The sequence below is a fragment of the Sapajus apella genome, unplaced genomic scaffold (genome assembly GCF_009761245.1).
Source record: "Sapajus apella isolate SASKATOON/1434 unplaced genomic scaffold, GSC_monkey_1.0 scaffold68, whole genome shotgun sequence".
In the NCBI taxonomy this organism is placed as follows: domain Eukaryota; kingdom Metazoa; phylum Chordata; class Mammalia; order Primates; family Cebidae; genus Sapajus; species Sapajus apella.
The window spans coordinates 4,453,571-4,472,923 of record NW_022437008.1 but is presented as its reverse complement, the minus strand read 5'-3'; the positions used below and the strand labels follow the sequence as shown (position 1 = coordinate 4,472,923).

Below are 19,353 nucleotides of genomic sequence, written 5' to 3'. Positions count from 1 at the left end.
TTATATATTTCAGTTGTATAATTTACATTTTGATCATTTTCTGTCTGCCCTCTCATGGTTATATATCCTATGTTGTCTGTCATTTCCAGTGTGTTTTTCTAAGCTTGTCTTAATATTCTGATGTTGCAATAATATTAGCTAGCATGACAGGCATCAGCCATTGAGCCTGGCTCCAAACTTTTATATGCTACTATTTTTGTTGTTTTGTTTACTCACAACTCTAAGTCTTTAAAGACCTCCTTTCATTGTCTCATAATATTTCCAGGCTCATGTTACCTGTTCCCTTCCTGAATTGTTTCTTTCTCTGGAGTATCTTATGTGCATATTTTAAAAAATTTAGATATTGAGTAATTGCAAGATAGGTGGTAAAATGTGCTCATTATAACTGTCTTTTTAGCAGCTTTTTGTATTTCATCCATGACAATTGGCTGTCTAGACTTTTTACTTTTAGGGTCACCTTTGAAGAATATTTCTGCAAAATTATTAATTGTTTCTAATACTTTCAAAATGTGTATATATACTCTTATAATTTAAATAAAATCGCTGTTTCTTATTTTCCCTTGTTTCTTATTTTTATTTTTTATTCTTTTTTGGTTGCTTTAGCTCATATTTTACCTGATGATTTTTGTAAACACCATGTCTTTGATTTAGGTGTTGATGCCATTCTGTTTTCTAATGCATCACAGTTTGCTTTTATCTTTATTCTTCTACTTTCCTGTACCTTGTTCTTAATTTCCTAAATGTTGGGTAGTGATCTTTAACTTATTTTCTTTCCTTTTTATTGAGTTAAGTATTCAGTCTTTGAATACCCTGCCTGCCGATATTGAATGCCCATGATTATGATGTGTACCCGTTTTCTCCATCATGATTTGCTGGAATTCTTCCCTTTTACTGTTCTATTTCCATAACGACGCAGCATTTATTATGCTGAGGACATTCCTATTTCCACATGGAAGATCTTTTAGTTTCTGATATTATTAATTTGTATTGTTACTCCATTTTAGAGAGGGTTGTTTATATTATTTCCACTTTTTGTGTACAAATCATGCCACAAGTCATGTCCGACTAATACAGCACTTTTTATGTTGCTGAACATATTCCTTTATATAGGCTGTATTTTTTTTCTTTTTTTTTTGGTGATGGAGTCTCACTCTGTCGCCCAGGCTGGAGTGCAGTGATGCAATCTCAGCTCACTGCAACCTCTGACTCCTGGGTTCAAGCAATTCTCCTGCCTCAGCCTCCCAAGTAGCCGGGGTTACAGGCACCTGCCACCATGCCCTGCTAATCTTTTTTTTTTTTTTTTTTGGTAGAGACAGGGTTTTACCATGTTGGCCAGGTGCTGGTCTTGAACTCCTGATCTCAGGTGATCCTACGGCCTAGGCCTCCCAAAGTGCTGGGATTACAGGCATGAGCCACCATGCCTAGCCTGCTTTATATAGAATGTAAACCATTATCCTCCATCCCACTTCTGCCAATATTTTTCATCTAGTCATCTAGTTTTTGGCTCTCTTCTTTAATGTAATTCAGGTCCTGTCTTTGCCCTAAGTTTGTATATATATATATATATATATATATATATATATATATATATATAAATGTATGTATAAAGGAAAACCAGAACAGACCCGACAAAAGTTATGATAGAAAATTAGATTGAACATCTGTAGGATCAGAGGTAATAAGAAAATGTCAGGGAAAGATAACTAAATAAAAACTCAGTATTTTATTTAATGTGGAGAGAAAAGGAGTATACATGGTCATATATAGAAGGGAATAAACTATAGTTGTGGGAGTATCTATATTTCGGGGAAGATTGTAATTGAAGAATGATTCAGTATATATACTGCCTGTTTTCTTAGCATATGGTATAAATTTATATATCAGGAGTGCGGTATAGCTGGTCAGTTCTGTAAATCTAGAACCAGTTATGCACATGTTAATAAACTTGCATTAAATTGACAGCTTGAAATTGCCCTCAGTGGGAATATTTACACCAGAGATCTTGGCAAACACTACAAAACAGGGCTGAGTGTGTGTGTGTGTATGTGTGTGTGTGTGTGTGTGTGTGAATGTTTGCCTTTGCATATGTGTGCAGCATGTGTGTATAAGCTGCACTCCATTGCACAAACTCATTTTTTGAGCTCTCCTTTCATATTTTTGAGTTGTCAGCATCTGTAATAGGTGAGAATTCCTCTTAATTCTACAATACATTGATGTTTTCTCACCCAGTAAACAAAATGTTTATCTTTTATGTCTTCTAGATTTGGATTCAAGGTGTGAAATAATCAGTGATAGGAAAATGGACATTTATAGGAAACACTCATCTGTTACTCTCCATCAGAGAATTCATAATGGACAGAAACCATATGAGTGTAAGGAATGTCAGAAGGCCTTTAGTCATCTTACAGAACTCATGGTACATCAAAGAATTCATACTAGTGAGGAACCTGAGCAGTGTGAAGAGTTTGGGAAAGCATTTAGCCATTTTACAGACCTTAGAGAACATCAGAAAATTCATGCTCGTGAGAAACTTTATGAATGTGAAGAATGTGGGAAGGTCTTCAGTTATCCTGCAAACCTTGCTCAACATGGGAAAGTTCATGTTGAGAAACCCTATGAATGTAAAGAGTGTGGGGAAGCTTTTAGGACTAGCCGTCAACTTACTGTCCATCATAGATTTCATTATGGTGAGAAACCCTACGAATGTAAGGAATGTGGCAAGGCCTTTAGTGTGTATGGACGACTTAGTCGACATCAGAGTATTCACACTGGTGAGAAGCCCTTTGAATGTAACAAATGTGGAAAGTCCTTTAGGCTCAAAGCAGGCCTTAAAGTACATCAGAGTATTCATACTGGAGAGAAGCCGCATGAATGTAAGGAATGTGGGAAGTCCTTTCGTCAGTTTTCCCACCTTGTGGGTCATAAAAGAATTCATACTGGAGAAAAACCCTATGAATGCAAGGAATGCGGGAAGGGCTTTACATGTAGGTATCAACTTACCATGCATCAGAGAATTTATTCTGGGGAGAAACCTTATGAATGTAAAGAAAATGGGGAGGCGTTCAGTAGTAGCCATCAATTTACTGCACCTCATACATTTGAAAGTATTGAGAAACCTTTTAAGTGTGAGGAATGTGGGAAGGCCTTTAGTGTGCATGGACGACTTACTCGACATCAGGGTATTCATAGTGGTAAGAAACCCTTTGAATGTAACAAATGCGGGAAGTCCTTTAGGCTCAATTCATCCCTTAAAATACATCAGAATATTCATACCGGTGAGAAACCTTATGAATGTAAGGAATGTGGAAAGGCCTTCAGTCAGCGTGCACACCTTGCCCATCATAACAGAATTCACACTGGTTACAAACCCTTTGAGTGTAAAGAATGCGGGAAGTCCTTTCGTTGTGCCTCATATCTTGTTATACATGAGAGAATTCATACGGGAGAGAAACCCTATGTATGTCAAGAGTGTGGGAAGGGTTTTAGTTATAGTCATAAACTTACTATGCATCGCAGAGTTCATACTGGTGAGAAACCTTACGAATGTAAGGAATGTGGGAAGGCCTTTAGTGTATCTGGACAACTTACTCAGCATCTGAGTGTTCACAGTGGTAAGAAACCCTTTGAATGTAACCAATGTGGGAAGTCTTTTAGGTTCATTTCAGTACTTAAAGCCCATCAGAATGTTCATAGTGCTGAGAAACCCTACGAATGTAAGGAATGTGGCAAGGCCTTTCGTCATGCCACAAGCCTCATATATCATGACCGAACTCATGCTGGTGAAAAGTCCTATGACTGTAAAGAATGTGGGGAGACTTTTAGTCATGCCTCACATCTTATTATTCATGAGAGAATTCATACCGGTGATACACCTTATGAATGTAAAAGATGTGGGAAGGCATTTCGCTGTTCCTCTTATCTTGTCAGACATGAAAGGGTTCATGCTGATGGAAATCCCTACATGTGTGAAGAGTGTGGGAAAGCTTTTAATAGTAGCCATGAACTTAGTATACATCATAGAGTTCATACTGGTGAGAAGCCCTTTAAATGTAACAAATGCAGAAGGTCATTTAGGCTTAGATCCATCCTTGAAGTACATCAGAGAATTCATATTTGATAGAGAAAATTTGGCATATATACAAGTAGTAAAGAAAGCACTTTGTGTCAATGGATTTATCTCACTGAAGAACAATCTGAATGAAGACAATGCGGGATGACTTAAATACAGTTCAGTTTTTATTAGGCATCAATTTGTCCTGGTGTGAACTTTTCAAAATGTAAATAATGTATGCAGTTTCTTTGGCCTCACCTGTGTTAACTCAGATTCAGAGAATGTATAAAGTATTTTTTTTTAATAACATAAGAAAACTTTTTCTGAAGTCCTCTAGTTGAGGATTGCCAAAATATTCATAGTAGAGGAAAGTTGAGAGAACATAGGAAACCACTGTTCTTTATACTTGTATGTAAACATTTTCCAGCAACAAACATTTATTGTTAAATCTGAGGAAAGCCATCACACAGGAAACCTCTGTCGATATAAGCAATGATGGGATAGGGTGTTTAGCCATTCTGCATATTTAATGTTCATTATTGACACCTGCTTCTTATAGCTGGAATGATATGGGGGAAGATATTTATCCCTTTTGGGGATCATATATGAATGGTGATAGTAGTACCTACAGTATAGTGCTTTAGAATTACACAAGTTAGATTTGGAGGTCAGAGTGGAAGCAGGTGTGAGAGGGTCCCGCAGAAGGTAACATGGCTGCCAAAGTGTGTGAGTCCATCAGCAAGTCTGTCCTGGCCTTAGCTGTTGCAGGAGGCGTGGTCAACTCTGCCTTATATCACGTGGATGCTGGGCACAGAGCTGTCATCTTCAACCGATTCCCTGGAGTTCAGTCATTGTGGTAGGGGAAGGGACTCACTTTCTCATCCCATGGGTACAGAAACCAATTATCTTTGCCATTCCCAGCCACGTAATGTGCCAGTCATCACTGGTAGCAACGATTTACAGAATGTCAACATCACACTGAGCATCCTCCTCCAGCCTGTCCTTGCATCTTTGCCAGCATCGGAGAGGACTATGATGAACTGGTGCTGCTGTCCATTACCACTGAGATCTTCAAGTCAGTGGTAGCTCGCTTTGATGCTGGAGAGCTAATCACACAGAGAACTGGTCTCCAGGCACATGATCAATGCCTTATGGAGGGAGCAGCCACCTTTGGGCTCATTCTGGTGGACGTGTCCTTGACACATCTGACCTTTGGGAAGGAGTTCACAGAAGCAGTGGAAGCCAAACAGATGGCTCAGCAGGAAGCAGAGAGGGCCAGATTTGTGGTGGAAAAGGCTAAGTGGCAGAAAAAGGTGGCCATTATCTCGGCTGAGGGTGACTCCAAGGTAGCCAAGCTGATCACCAACTGACTGGCTTGAGGGGGATGGTCTGAGTGAGCTTCGCAAGCTGAAAGCTACGGAGGACACAGCATACCAGCCCTCAACGCTCAGAACATCACCTACCTGCTGGCAGGGTAGTCCATGCTCCTCCCGCTGCCCTGGTGAGGGATCACCCTAAGGCAACTGGGCTACAGCCCTGACAATTCGTAACACCACCTTCCTTCTGCACCCACCTCAGAAATCACTGTGAAATTTCATGATTGGCTTAAAGTGAAGGAAATAAAGGTAAAATCACTTCAGATCTCTAAAAAACAACAAGAATTACGCGAGTTAGTACATGAAAAATTATGGGAAACTATATGGGATATAATGTTCAATAAACATTAGCGTCTATAAATAATACCATTTACTTGTGTGATTTTTAGTGTGTTTTGACCAGATGAAACTATTAACCATTCAGGTTTAATGAATTCAGAAAAGTTTTATGCTTTAAAAATTTGAATTCATTCTGGATAAACTTAGGATTTAATATAGTTATAGGAATTACAGGTGTACACCATGTCCGGCTAATTTCTGTATTTTTAGCAGAGATGGGGTTTCACTCTGTTGGCCAGGCTGGTCCTGAACTCTTGACCTCAGGTGATCCACCCACCTTGGCCTCCCAAAGTGCTGGGATTACAGGCATGAGCCACCATGCCAAGCCTCTTTTCTTTTCCCTTTCCCTTTCCTTCCTTTTTTTGAGACGGAGTCTCATTCTTGTCACCTAGGCTGGCATGCAGTGATGCAATCTTGGCTCACTGCAACCTCCATTTCCCTGGTTCAAGTGATTCTTCTGCCTCAGCCTCCTGAGGGAGCTGTGATTACAGGTGTGCACCACCACATCTGGTTAATTTTTGTATTTTTAGTAGCACGGGGTTTCACCATGTTGGCCAGACAGGTCTTAAACTCCTGACCTCAGGTGATCTGCCTGCTTCAGCCTCCCAAAGTGGTGGGATTACAGGCATGAGCCATCGCGTCTGGCCCTTTTCTTTGTTAAGACAGGGTCTAGCTCTGTGGCTCCGGCCACAGTGAAGTTGTGCCATCGTAACTCTTGGGCTCAAGTGATCCTCTGACCTCAGGCTCCCGAGCAGCTGGGATTACAGGTGTAGACCACCAGGCCCAGATAATTAAAAAAAAAAAAAATGTCATAGGCATGGAGTCTTGCTATGTTGCCCAGGCTGGTCTTAAACTTCTGGCCTCAAGCAATCCAGGCACCCCAGGCTCCCAAAGCACTGGATTATAGGCATGAGCCACTGCGCCCAGCCCCACTTTATTTTTCTTGACAAGACCTAAATATTCTGTTTTGTTTTTTTTTTAAACACTACTTATGTCAATGTTCTGAGAAATAAAGCCCAGTCCCACTTTATTTCTCTTGATAAACCTATTCTTTTTTTTTTTTTTAACACCACTTATGTCAATGTTCTGAGTAAATGTATAATAGTATAATTTCAGAGAGGCCTTTTTTTTGAGACAGTCTCCCTCTGTCACCAGGCTGGAGTGCAGTGGTACAATCTGGGCTCACTGTAACCTCTGACTCCCTGTTTCAAGCGATTCTCCTGCCTTAGCCTCCTGAGTAGCTGGAATTACAGGCACACACCACCACACCCAGCTAATTTTTGTATTTTTAGTAGAGACATAGTTTCACCATGTTGGCCAGGATGGTCTTGATCTGACCTCGTGATCCGCCTGCCTCGGCCTCCCAAAGTGCTGGGATTACAGGCATCAGCTACCGTCTCCAGCCCCAGAGAGGTTTTTTAATAAAACAAATATGTAACTGATATCTTGTATTTTAAATCTAAGAGGGCATATGAAATTGAATGCATTCTGTGCGAGGAGAGTCAGAGTATTGATGAATTTGGACTTATAATTCCTGGAGTAATGACTAAAAGAACCTATAAACTAAATTGGAATAGTAATACATCAATTCAACATAAAGGAGAGAAAAAGAAAACATGCAACAAAAATAAAACAAAATGCCAGACGCTCACGCCTGTAATCTCAGCACATTAGGAGGCATAGGTGGGAGGATCGCCTGAACCCAGGAGTTCAAGATCAGCCTGGGCAGCACAGGGAGACCCTGTTTTTTTGTTTAGTTTTTTGTTTTTGGGTGGAGTCTTGCTCTGTAGCCCAGGGTAAAGTGCAGCGACTTGATCTCGGCTCACTGCAACCTCTGCTTCCCAGGTTCAAGTGATTCTCCTGCCTCAGCAATCCTACAATCTCATCATTTGGAAGTAATAGCAATCTTACCTCCTTTCCAATTTTTTCTTTCTTTCTTTTTACAATTATTTTACTTGCCTAACGCCACAGGCCTGAGGACACACGAGGGCCAGGTGCAGGTAATCAAAATCCCAACACTCAGTTTCATAGGGACCCACAAATCCTCTCCACGGAAAACCAGAACCAGAAGCGTTGCCCTATCAAAACCATTCCGGAAATAACAATGGACAGGAGCAGAGCCACAGTCACGGATTCGATCCCAGGTACGTCACAAACGCAGACATAAACCGCACAGACCCCAGAGACCCCCTACACTCAGCGTCAGAGTCGGGCACCACTGCCAGCTTTCTCTGCAGGACCATCCCAATCCCCCGCTAGAGAGCGGCACACGCGCACGTAGCAGCCTTCTGCGCGGGAACACAACTCCGCCTGCGGCAACGCATTCGGTCCAGGTACGGGGAGACGCCACAGGGAGCACGCGCTGCGGTTTGGTCCGGGCTCGCGACACTGGGGTTCCCTCCATCCAGCTCACCGCCAGGATCACGCCTACAGGCCTAGATTTGGACACTCCCATCTCCTTCGGGATCCTGTTGCCAACCTCCACCCACCTCCAAACCTCCCCACCCCCTCGGCAGGTGCGACCCTACACGTCTCCCTTGCTCCGTAAAGGGTCCCAGGGTTCGCCTTGGTCGACACGCACGCGCGCGTGCGCACTCCGGACAGAAGCCGACTTTCAAAGGCTCGGGTAAGGCTACGCTGGGGGGCGCGGCGGGGCTTGCAGTCCAGAGAACCAGCAGAAAAAAGCCGGAATATCGGTTTTTTAAATTTTGGACCGCAGTGCCCACAGGGAAGCAGACCCGGATTATCTTTAATGGCACTGGTTAGTCACGGAGCCGCCTTAGAGGTATAGAGGCCTGAGGCACCGGACACTGTCGCCCTTCTGGGTACGTCTCCCCTGCCATACTGTCCCCGCCGAGACCCGGCCCCAAGCGCCCCTCCCGGCCTCGGAGCAGCCGCGGGACTTGCTTCCGCTCTCCGCGCGCCTGCGCATTCGCGACGGGGACGGGCGCTTTCTCGTATCCTGGCGCCGCTGACTCTGGTGCTGGGCGATCCTCCGAGTCGGGTGAGGCTGAAGAGGTGGGCGCCGGGCGCCGAGCGCGGCTGTGGCCGCTGCTTTTCTGAGGAAAAAGAGCGCGGGTTGGGTCAGGCTTTGCAGGCCGGACCGGAGATGGAGAAAAGGTACCTGTGGAGCCTCAGGCCGCTGTGCGTTTTTTCGCGGGACTGAGCTTATGCAGCCCTGAGGCCTGGAGGCGCTGGAGGCAGTAACTGTGCCGGGCCCGGTTCGTGGGTGCGGCCTATGGTGTAACTGGAGACCGAGGCCCCGCGCATCCCCATCCGCGCTGCAGCCACTTAGGCTCCAGGATGAAGGTCCCCTGCAAAACGCTGCGACCTAGATTCGGGGCGGGTGTCTGGGGGCTGAGAGGACACGCCGACAGTTCCGAAAAGACATTGTGGGTGGTCCGGGTGCTCGAGCAACTGGGTGCCGAACTACAGCGTACCCGGAGCTGCGAACCCAGACGCTGGTGACTGCGGAGCCGCTGCCCTGTCGTTTCCATTTGTGCGTGCAGGTGGCGGTTAGCTGGGGCCAGGGAAGCATGGAGGGTGGGTTCTGATCGAGTCAAGAAAAGCCTGGGGTGTCCTGAACTTGGTCTGCTTCCCCAGCCCTGCCAGTTTCCAGAGAAGGCGCTTGAGAAGGAGAAACGAATCGCAGCTGCTCTTCTAAAAAGCCGGTTCCATGTGAGTTTGTGCTGCTGCTTTGTTCTGTGAAATGCGTTCAATTTCCTTCCGTTTAAAATTCTGCTTAAAAATGATCTGTTTGTTCATTGATTTAGGCCTTAGGATTTCCCTACCTAGTTAACGGCAGAGGACCTAATTAATAGATTTCCCTTTTTTAATGCCTACTTCATGCTGTTCTATAGTTAGACACATGGTTAGTTAACTGTAGGCTGTATATTCGATTACTCTGTCAGTGCTGTTTTTCTAAGGATTTTGATGATATGGAAATACGCTTGCTGGAGATTAATGTTCATGCTTTGTTTTTAATTTATTCGTTAAGGAGGTTTTTTTTAGGGTTTAGATATATTTAATGATTCCTGGGTAGGAGTGGAATTTTTTTTTCCAGGAAATTCATAAATAAAAGTTTTTGGTACCAGCCAGATGTGGTTTGAGGTTTGGCAACGTGAGTTTATTTTGGGTATATCTTTGAATCGACTGAGAGAGGTGTAGTGTAATGTAGTGGTTAAGAATTTCGAACCTAGATTAAGAGGAGGATTTGAATTCTGACTGCCACTTAAATCTGAACGAGTTTAAGCAGCCTGTGCTGCAGTTTCCTCAGAATTGTAATAGCGTATACTTCACGGTGTTGTTTTGAGGATCATATGAATCAATATTTGTGTGGATCTTAGGAGAGTGCCTGGCACATAGTGAGTCCTTAATTCATACTAGCTACCGGTATTAAAATGATGATGCGTAGTCAATCCCTATCAGCTTTCTGTATTCCCAAGAGCAATGCAGATGTGAAGGTAATTATGATGGGTGTTTGCAAGCAGGAAAATGAGCCAGACCCTCCAGTGGACCCCAGAACAGAGATTCTTTTTTTTTTTTTTTTTTTTTTTTTGAGACGGAGTTTCACTCTTGTTACCCAGGCTAGAGTGCAATGGCGCGACCTCGGCTCACCGCAACCTCCGCCTCCTGGGTTCAGGCAATTCTCCTGCCTCAACCTCCTCCGTAGCTGGGATTACAGGCACGCGCCACCATGCCCAGCTAATGTTTTTGTATTTTTAGTAGAGACGGGGTTTCACCATGTTGACCAGGATGGTCTCGATCTCTTGACCTCGTGATCCACCCGCCTCGGCCTCCCAAAGTGCTGGGGTTACAGGCTTGAGCCACCGCGCCCGGCCAGAACAGAGATTCTTAAATCCTCAGACTGTTTATGCGCTTTCAGGGCAACAAAGATATTTTAAGATTACATACAGAATTGTATGTATTTGTAAATGGTTAATTTTTACTGGGGAGAGAGGAAATCTATCATTTCATGATATTATCAGTGTTGTATAAGCTCCAACAACATTAATTCTCACTGTCTAGAAACAAATGACATCACTGGGAATTACTTTTTGGATGTTCTTTTATAAAATTAATATCTAGCAATATGTAAATGGTTAAATCATACTTCATCCATGTGATGGAATGTTACACATTAATAAGAATTATGTTTGTATTTAGTCGTAAGAAAAAAGTATAGTGTAATGTTGAGATTTATTGTTGTAAATAAGAATCTTCAAGAAATTGTTGTTACATATGAATCTTGAGTACTACAATAAAGATTTATGTTATTTTGCAACAATGTAATATTTAAATATTAAATTGCTAAGTATTTAATAATTGGTTATTTATTGAGGGGTGAGGAGGGGTAAATGCACATTATTAAGTAGCTGCTGTGAAATGAGCATTTGTTTTTGTTTGCAGTTCTTACTGGCTCTCAATCACTTTGGAAATGACATGAACTAGGATTGTAATCCTTCACCGAACTATTTCAGGGTCTTGATGAGATACAATACTCAGGAACTGGCCGAAATTATTTTTTCAGTCACACTGATTTCCCTCTTGTCACCATTTATCCATTTATGCAGGGCTCATTTAATCACAATTTTCTTTTTTTTTTTTTTTTTTTTGAGATGGAGTTTTTGCCTCTTTTGCCCAGGTTGGAGTGCAGTGGCAAAGTCTTGACTCACTGCAACCTCCACCTCCCAGGTTTCAAGCAATTCCCCTGTCTCAGCCTCCCAAGTAGCTGGGATTACAGGCACCCACCACCACGCCTGGCTAATTTTTTCTGTTTATTAGAGGGCCACCATGTTGGTCAGGCTGGTTTGGAACTCCTGACCTCAACTGATCCACCTGCCTCGGCCTCCCAAAGTGCTGGGATTACAGACGTGAGCTACCATGCCTGGTCCATAATTTTCTTAATGACTGTAAAGTAGCCTATCTTCCCAATCATTTAAAAAAAATTTTCAGTGGAAATAGGTTTTTTTAAAAAAATATTTCTGATGATAGAATTAATATAAGCGTGAAATATTAGTAACTACGGAACCTATAAAGAAAATTAAAATGATCAATGGTCCCAATGTCCAGAAATAACAATTATTGATGTTTTAAGAACATATTTTCCCAAAATAGTTTTCTTTTTTTTTTTTTTTTTTTTTTGAGACGGAGTTTCACTCTTGTTACCCAGACTGGAGTGCAATGGCGCGATCTCGGCTCACCGCAGCCTCCGCCTCCTGGGTTCAGGCAATTCTCCTGCCTCAACCTCCTCAGTAGCTGGGATTACAGGCACGCGCCACCATGCCCAGCTAATGTTTTGTATTTTTAGTAGAGACAGGGTTTCACCATGTTGACCAGGATGGTCTCGATTTCTTGACCTCGTGATCCACCCGCCTCGGCCTCCCAAAGTGCTGGGATTACAGGCTTGAGCCACCGTGCCTGGCCTCCAAAATAGTTTTCTACAAGCCTATGTGGGTTTTTTTGTTTTGTTTTGTTTTGTTTTAAGATGGAGTTTCACTCTTGTTGCCCAGGCTGGAGTACAGTGGCGCTGTCTTAGCTCACTGCAACCTCTGCCTCCTGGATTCAAGTGATTCTCCTGCCTCAGCCTCCCAAGTAGCTGGGATTACAGGCACCTGCCACCACACCCAACTAATTTTTTGTATTTTTAGTAGAAATGGAGTTTTACTATGTTGGCCAGGCTGGTCTTGAACTCCTGACCTCAGGCAGTCCACCTGCCTCGGCCTCCTAAAGTGCTGGGATTACAGGTATGAGCCACTGCACCCGGCCGGTGGTTTTATTTCTGAAAAATAGGATAATACTAATTGAAAATTTAGAATAAACTAAGACCTCTAGTTCTTAGTTTAAAAGAGGAATTCAGTGCTCTTGTGGATTATATAACTCCATGCATGTATGGAGAAAAGTGACATCCCAGTGATCTACTCTTGGTTTACAAACTTCCCACATATTTACAGTTCTTCAGATTATGGAAATTTCAGTTGAGATTTAAATCTGATTTTAAAATTAATTTTAAAATTTCAGAATTGAAATTTTAAGATTTTTTTTTTATCTGTTTAAGTCTGTTTTCCTTTAATGATCTAAAAAATCTAATCATAAATTGTTTTATAAACTGTTTTTTTCTTTCAGTGTATCTTGAATATTTTCCTTAACTGTTTCTAAAATTTAGTGTTTAGATTACCTTAGTATTCCATTTTATGGATGTTTTGTAAAGTATTTAAGAAATCACTTATTGGGCAGGAATATTCAAAACTGCTCAAGCAGTTTCTTCAGGAGGGTTTCTGGCTCCTATGACGATCAGCTTTTCATTTCAGAGTCATGTGAATTTCAGAGATAGGCACATTTAAGAATGTGGCATTTACTTTTGCCAGGTGGGATGCAGGTATTTGAAGTATTTTTATTTCTGAAGGATTGATTTTTATTCTTAGAATATAAAATAGACAGCTGTGCTATTTTATTTTTTATTCAGGTTTTTTTTTTTTTTTTTTTGAGATGGAGTCTCGCTCTGTTGCCCAGGCTGGAGTGCAGTGGTGAGATCTCAGCTTACTGCAACCTCTGCCTCCCGGGTTCAAGTGATTCTCCTGCCTCAGCCTCCCGAGTAGCTGGGACTACAGGCATGTGCCACCACACTTGGTTAATTTTTTGTATTTTTAGTAGAGACAGGATTTCACTGTTTTAGCCCGGATGGTCTTGATCTCCTGACCTCGTGATCTGCCCACCTCGGCCTCCCAAAGTGCTGTGATTACAGGCATAAGACACCATGCCCAGCCAGCTGTGCTATTTTGTAACAGGAGCTTCATCCTTCAATTACATGATTTGGGGAAATGAATTAATGATAATCTCTTAGAAAACTAAACTTAGAAAAAACAAGATTATTTTAATCTCAGAGAAGAAAAAGTCTTATGCAAAGAAGGCAAAATAGCCTGAGTATACTACATAGTTCAGTTGGTAACAGTGTTTATTCACAGTAATATAAACTAAATTTAAAAATCGATTTACCCTGAAATAGAATAAAACTATATTGAGGCTGGGTGCAGTGGTTCACATCTATAATCCCAACAATTTGGGAGGCTGAGGCTTGTGGATCACATGAGCCCAAGAGTTCGAGACCACCCTGGCCAACATGACGAAACCCCATCTCTACAAAAAATACAAAAATTAGCTGGGCATGGTGGTACATGCTTGTAATCCCAGCTACTTGGGAGGTTGAGACAGCGGGAGCATCACTTGAACCCAGGAGGCGGAAGTTGCAGTGAGCTGAGATTGTGCCACTGCACTCCAGCCTGAGTGACAGAGTAAAACTCTGTCTCAAAAAAAAAAAAAAGAATAAAACCATATTGAAAAGACACTACAACTATGTATATGTGGTTGGGAGGTGGGTAGGTGAAAGATAGCTAAAACCATGGCTGCCATAGTAGAAAGTGAATTAATGATTACAACTGAAAATTTAGAAATAGAAATATTAACATGTTTTTTAAATGTATGGAGTTTAAATACCAAAAGGAGCAGCTAATAGAGTTAAAAATTGCTGCCTGTAGATTTGCAAGATAGGGGCAGAGTAGCAGGGATGGGACTGTTGGAGCTTTTTGTGATATTCCTTGCATAGCTATTTTGAATTTGTGTTGAGGTGTAAGTGATATAAATTTTTAATTAAAAAATTCAGGCCAGGTACAGGGGCTCAAGCTTGTAATCCCAGCACTTTGGGAGGTGGAAGCAGGTAGATCACTTGAGTCCAGGAGTTTGAGACCAGGCTGGGCAACATAGACTGCATGGCTGCAAAAACTACAAAAATTAGCCAGGGTGGTGACATGTGCCTTTAGGCCCAGCTACTCAGAAGGCTGAGGTAGTAGGATCACTTGAGCCCTGGAAATGAGGGTCGCAGTGAGTGGAGATCCGAGACTGCACTTCAGCCTGGGTGTCAGACTGAAGCCCTATCTCAAAAAACAAAAAAAAACAAAGACTCCAGGGAGGAACAAATAAAGATCACCTAGGACTGGGATACCATCAAGTATAGGTAACAATAACGTTTTATTCCAGTTCACAGATTGTTTTATGCACATGCATATACATGTATGCATGTGTATGTAGTTTTCCTGCCAAAATACAATCATTTTGTATTTTGTATGTAGAAGAGTTTCTAACCTATCTTCTTTCCCCAACAATATGTAGTGGCTGTCTTCTCATGACATCAAATATGAATTTTAACTTCATTTTTATGGATGTTTATTTTTCTTTTCTTTAAGACAGGGTATTGCTCTGTTGCCCAGGCTGGAATGCAGTGGCATGAACAGGGCCCACTGCAGCCTCGACCTCCTGGGCTTTGGCAATTCTCCCACCTAAGCCTCCCAGGGAGCTGGGTCCACAGGCGTGCACCACCATGCCTGGCTAATTTTTTGTATTTTTGGTAGAGATAGGGTTTTTCCATGTTGGCCAGGCTAGTCTCAAACTCTTTGACTTATTAAGTGATCACCTGCCTTGGCCTCCCAAAGTGCTGGGATTACAGGTGTGAACCACTGCACTTGGCTGTTGAATTTTCCATTGTGTGAATGCATGATAATTTATTTAACATTGCTTAAGGATATTTAGGTTCTTCCCAGCTTTTTGAGTCCTATTTTAAACACTTCTATCCACATACTATTTCATTCTTTCTACATTATATCATTGAGTATCCATTTCCCCCACACTTTAGCAACTATGAGGTGTAATAACTTTTTCAAATCAGCTAATCTAGTTCCTTCAATATGCTCTCCTTAGTTACTAGTAGATTTTAACTGATAAGTTGATAGGTTCTTTTTCCTATTTTGTTCTTTTTTTTTTTTTAAGAGACAGGCTGGAGTGCAGTGGAAAGCATAACTCACTGAAACTGAATTCCTGGGCTCAAACAATTCTCCTGCCTCAGTCTCCCAAGTACCAAGGGATACAGGCAGGTGCCAACACACCCAGCTAATTAAAAGAAATATTTTTTTAGAGACAAGATCTTACTATGTTGTCCAAGATGGTCTTCTATTCCTGGCATCAAGCAATCCTCCCACTGGGCATCCCGAAGTTCTGGAACTACAGGCATGAGCTACTGCACCTAGTTTATTTCTACTTTCTAGAACATTACTCATGCTCAGGTTTCACAAATTTCCTTCTTTAAGTCTGAGTACCAAGAAATACTGCTTGGTAATTGAGATCATGCAGGCAATATTGATGATCCTGAATAGGAAAATAAGGAGCAGAGAGCTCTGAGAATGGTATTTAAGACTGGGGGGAGGCCGGGCGCGGTGGCTCACGCCTGTAATCCCAGCACTTTGGGAGGCCGAGGCGGGTGGATCACGAGGTCAAGAGATCGAGACCATCCTGGTCAACATAGTGAAACCCCGTCTCTACTAAAAATACAAAAAATCAGCTGGGCATGGTGGCGCATGCCTGTAATCCCAGCTACTCAGGAGGCTGAGGCAGGAGAATTGCCTGAACCCAGGAGGCGGAGGTTGCGGTGAGCCGAGATCGCGCCATTGCACTCCAGCCTGGGCAACAAGAGTGAAACTCCGTCTCAAAAAAAAAAAAAAAAAAAAGACTGGGGGAAGGGATCCCAATGTGCACTACAGTTTTGCCATAATAAAGCCTGTTATATAGCCTTTCTACAGGTGTTTTATAGCTGTAGTTCTCTTAAGTGTGACATCTCGACCAGCAGCATCAGCATCACTTGGAAACTTTTTAGAAATGCAAATTTTCAAGCCTAATTCCAAACCTGCTGAATACCAAACTCTGGGAGTTAGACCTAGCAAGCTGTGTTTTAACAAGCCCTCCACGTGATTCTGATGCGTACTAAAGTTTGACTGCCAAACTTTGTTGCCCATTGTAAACATCCATGAGAGAAGTGGGTAGTTAAAATCCTAAATCCCACATCACACTAATTAAATCAGGGTGTTTAAGGATAGGAGCCAGGCAACAGTTTAAAGATATCCAGGTGATTCCAATTTGAGCAAAGTTTGGGAAATTCTTGTCTATGCTATTTTCTGTTTTCATATTTGGGGAGGCCAGCCAGATTCCTAAGGCCAAGAAAGAAGTTCTGGTTTAGATGGTGTAGCCCCTTTTCACCTGGGAAGGTGGGGATGGAGGGAGGAGGATCAGTTCAGGACAGGTCTGCACAACCCATTCTTGTTCCAAACCAGCCTGCCCTCGGGTCACAGCTGGGGACCAACTGGAAGCCCTCCCACTCTAGTGTCTAGTCATGTGCTTTGATGCTGCAGAGTCTCTCCTCTGCAGTTCCTTGTGCAGTTGAGCTGATTTCTCTGTGGTTTTGGGGAGGACATATTTGTCTAAACCACCTCTTACCTATCAAAATTTGTCTGTGTGTTGGGGGTGGGAGTTGCATCTAGGAATAGAGAAGTAGTACTGGTATTTAAAATTTGGAAACTCTGAGGCAATTTTCTTCTCATGATTTTACACATTCTTTCTCCAGCTCTAGCATCTCTGGACCTGCTTCTGAAGTAAATGAACCTTGAGGAAAATTGACCGGTTCTTGCAATTCTAAAATCATGGCTCGTGTAAGTTGGAATTTCTGTCTACTTGGAATTCTTTCATTTTTTTTCAGGTTATGTGAACATTCTCATTTGTTATTCTACAACTTTCTAACAGAGTCCCATTCAACAGCTGCTCCCCAGTATTTCCCATTCCAGTGAGGAATGGAACCAGCCAGATTCCTGAGTACCCCTGTCTTCTCCATCCGTATCTGTGTTAGTCCATTTTCACGCTAGTGATAAAGACATTGCTGAGACTGGGTAATTTATAAAGAAAAAGAGGTTTAATGGACTCACAGTTCCACATGGCGGGGGAGGCCTCACAATCGCAGCTGAAGGTGAAAGGCGCATCTTACATGGTGGCAGGCAAAGAGTGAATGAATGCCAAGTGAAAGGGAAAACCCCTTATGAAGTCATCAGCTCCCGTGAGACTTACCACATTGTCCCCATGATTCAATTGTCTCCCACTGGGTCCCTCCCACAACACATGGGAATTATGGGTGCTACAATTCAAGATGAGATTTGGGTGGGGCCACAGCCAAGTCATATCAGTATCCATGTTTGCATTGACCAAATCATTTAGTATCTCCTATGTGCTCCTTATCTGTCTAGAGCAGAGCTGGGGCAGAGATGAAGTTCCTAGAAGTGGGCAGTTAATCAAGTTCTTAGGATTAAAATAGCACTGTCCAAAAGAATTGTAATTCAAGCTACATATGTAATTTAAAATTTTCTAGTAGTCATATTTTAAAAGTACAGACTAATATGCAAGGCACATGTTTTAGTAAATATTTTAAACAAATACTTCAGTAATCACATTTTTAAAAAGTGAAAAGAAACACATGCATTTAATTTTAATGTCTTTTATTTAACCCAATATGGCCAAAATATTATTTCAAAGTATAATATAAAAGTCATGGCCGGGCCCTGACAGTGGTAGCTCATGCCTATAATCTCAGCAATTTGGAATTGGAAGGCTGAGGCAGGAGGACTGCTTGATCCCAGGAGTTTGAGACAAGCCTGAGCAACTTGACAACATCCCATCTCTACAAAAACAAAACGAAACAAAAACTAGCCAGATACGGTGGCATATGCCTGTGGTCTCAGCTATTTGGGAGGCTGCAGTGGGAGAATTGCTTGAACCCAGGAGTTCAAGACTGCAGCGAGCTGTGATCAATAAATGGGCTTTGATTGTGCCATGCCAATCCAACCTAGATGAAAGAGTGAGACCCTGTCTCAAAGCCAAGATAAAATAAAAAACGTGTAAGTTATCAATATGTTTTACCTTATTTTTTTTCTTCTAAAGTCTTCACTATCTGGTATCTGGCATATATGTTACATTTACAGCACATGTGAATTTGGACTAGCCCCAATTCAAGTGCTCAATATCCACATATTGCTATACTAGAATATTGGACATCGATAGCTTTAGAGATTTTTTGTAATGTAAATTCTAAATATAGTATATTTAAAAGTATAGCTATATCTAAATATAATCATTATTAAGTATAACATATCCATCAGATGGAGTACAGGAGTCCCCCTTACCCAAAGGGAATACATTCCAAGACCCTCAGTGGATGCCTGAAAACCTCAGACAGTATGAAACCCTATATATACTATGTTATTTTGATCTGATAATCGGGTAGTATATACAGTGTTGACATGCTGGAGAAAGACTATCACATCCCAGGTGGGGTGGAGTGGTTAGTGTGAGATTTTGTTATGCTACTCAGAATGGAATGCAACTAAAAACTTAGGAATTGTTTATTTCTGGAATTTTTCCATTTAATATTTTTTGACTATGGTTGACTGTGGGTAACTGAAACTGAGAAAAGCCAAACCCTGAGTAAGGGGGGACTACTGTATCATGCAGTAAACTACAAATATTCAATAAAGGATCTGTTATAATAAAAATGCTAATGATACATTGTAATGATAAAGTTATATCTGGAAGAAATTGTTAAATTTTATGCAAACTCTACTTTTTAAAAATAGAGTTCATATTTTGGGGAAAATCCCATCAAATATTATTATTTTTTATCTTTTTTTTTTTTTTTTTTTTTTTGAGACGGAGTTTCACTCATGT

General features: G+C 41.9%; 2 protein-coding genes and 1 pseudogene across 16 annotated transcripts in view; all 3 read left to right on the top strand.

Moving 5' to 3' along the window:
• Positions 1–5,712, top strand: part of ZNF607 (zinc finger protein 607) — a 28,140-nt gene extending 22,428 nt beyond the window's left edge. For 7 of the 9 annotated variants that reach the window (XM_032249337.1, XM_032249338.1, XM_032249336.1 and 4 more), the window contains one exon: positions 2,262–5,712. In XM_032249337.1, coding sequence (XP_032105228.1) covers positions 2,262–4,117 — 1,856 coding nt within the window. In that variant the 3' untranslated portion in view covers positions 4,118–5,712. The remainder of the gene's footprint in view (positions 1–2,261) is intronic. The other 2 variants (XM_032249334.1, XM_032249333.1) reach the window with 1 other exon arrangement.
• LOC116530902 lies at positions 4,735–5,712 on the top strand (annotated as a pseudogene).
• A 1,940-nt stretch (positions 5,713–7,652) lies between these two features.
• Positions 7,653–19,353, top strand: part of LOC116530892 (zinc finger protein 30 homolog) — a 24,791-nt gene continuing 13,090 nt past the window's right edge. The window contains exons 1-3 of one of the 7 annotated variants that reach the window (XM_032249425.1): positions 8,397–8,886; positions 9,370–9,444; positions 17,210–17,294. In XM_032249425.1, coding sequence (XP_032105316.1) covers positions 17,286–17,294 — 9 coding nt within the window. In that variant the 5' untranslated portion in view covers positions 8,397–8,886; positions 9,370–9,444; positions 17,210–17,285. Of the gene's footprint in view, positions 8,100–8,396; positions 9,445–14,539; positions 14,777–17,209; positions 17,295–19,353 lie in introns of those variants that run through there. The other 6 variants (XM_032249429.1, XM_032249423.1, XM_032249430.1 and 3 more) reach the window with 6 other exon arrangements.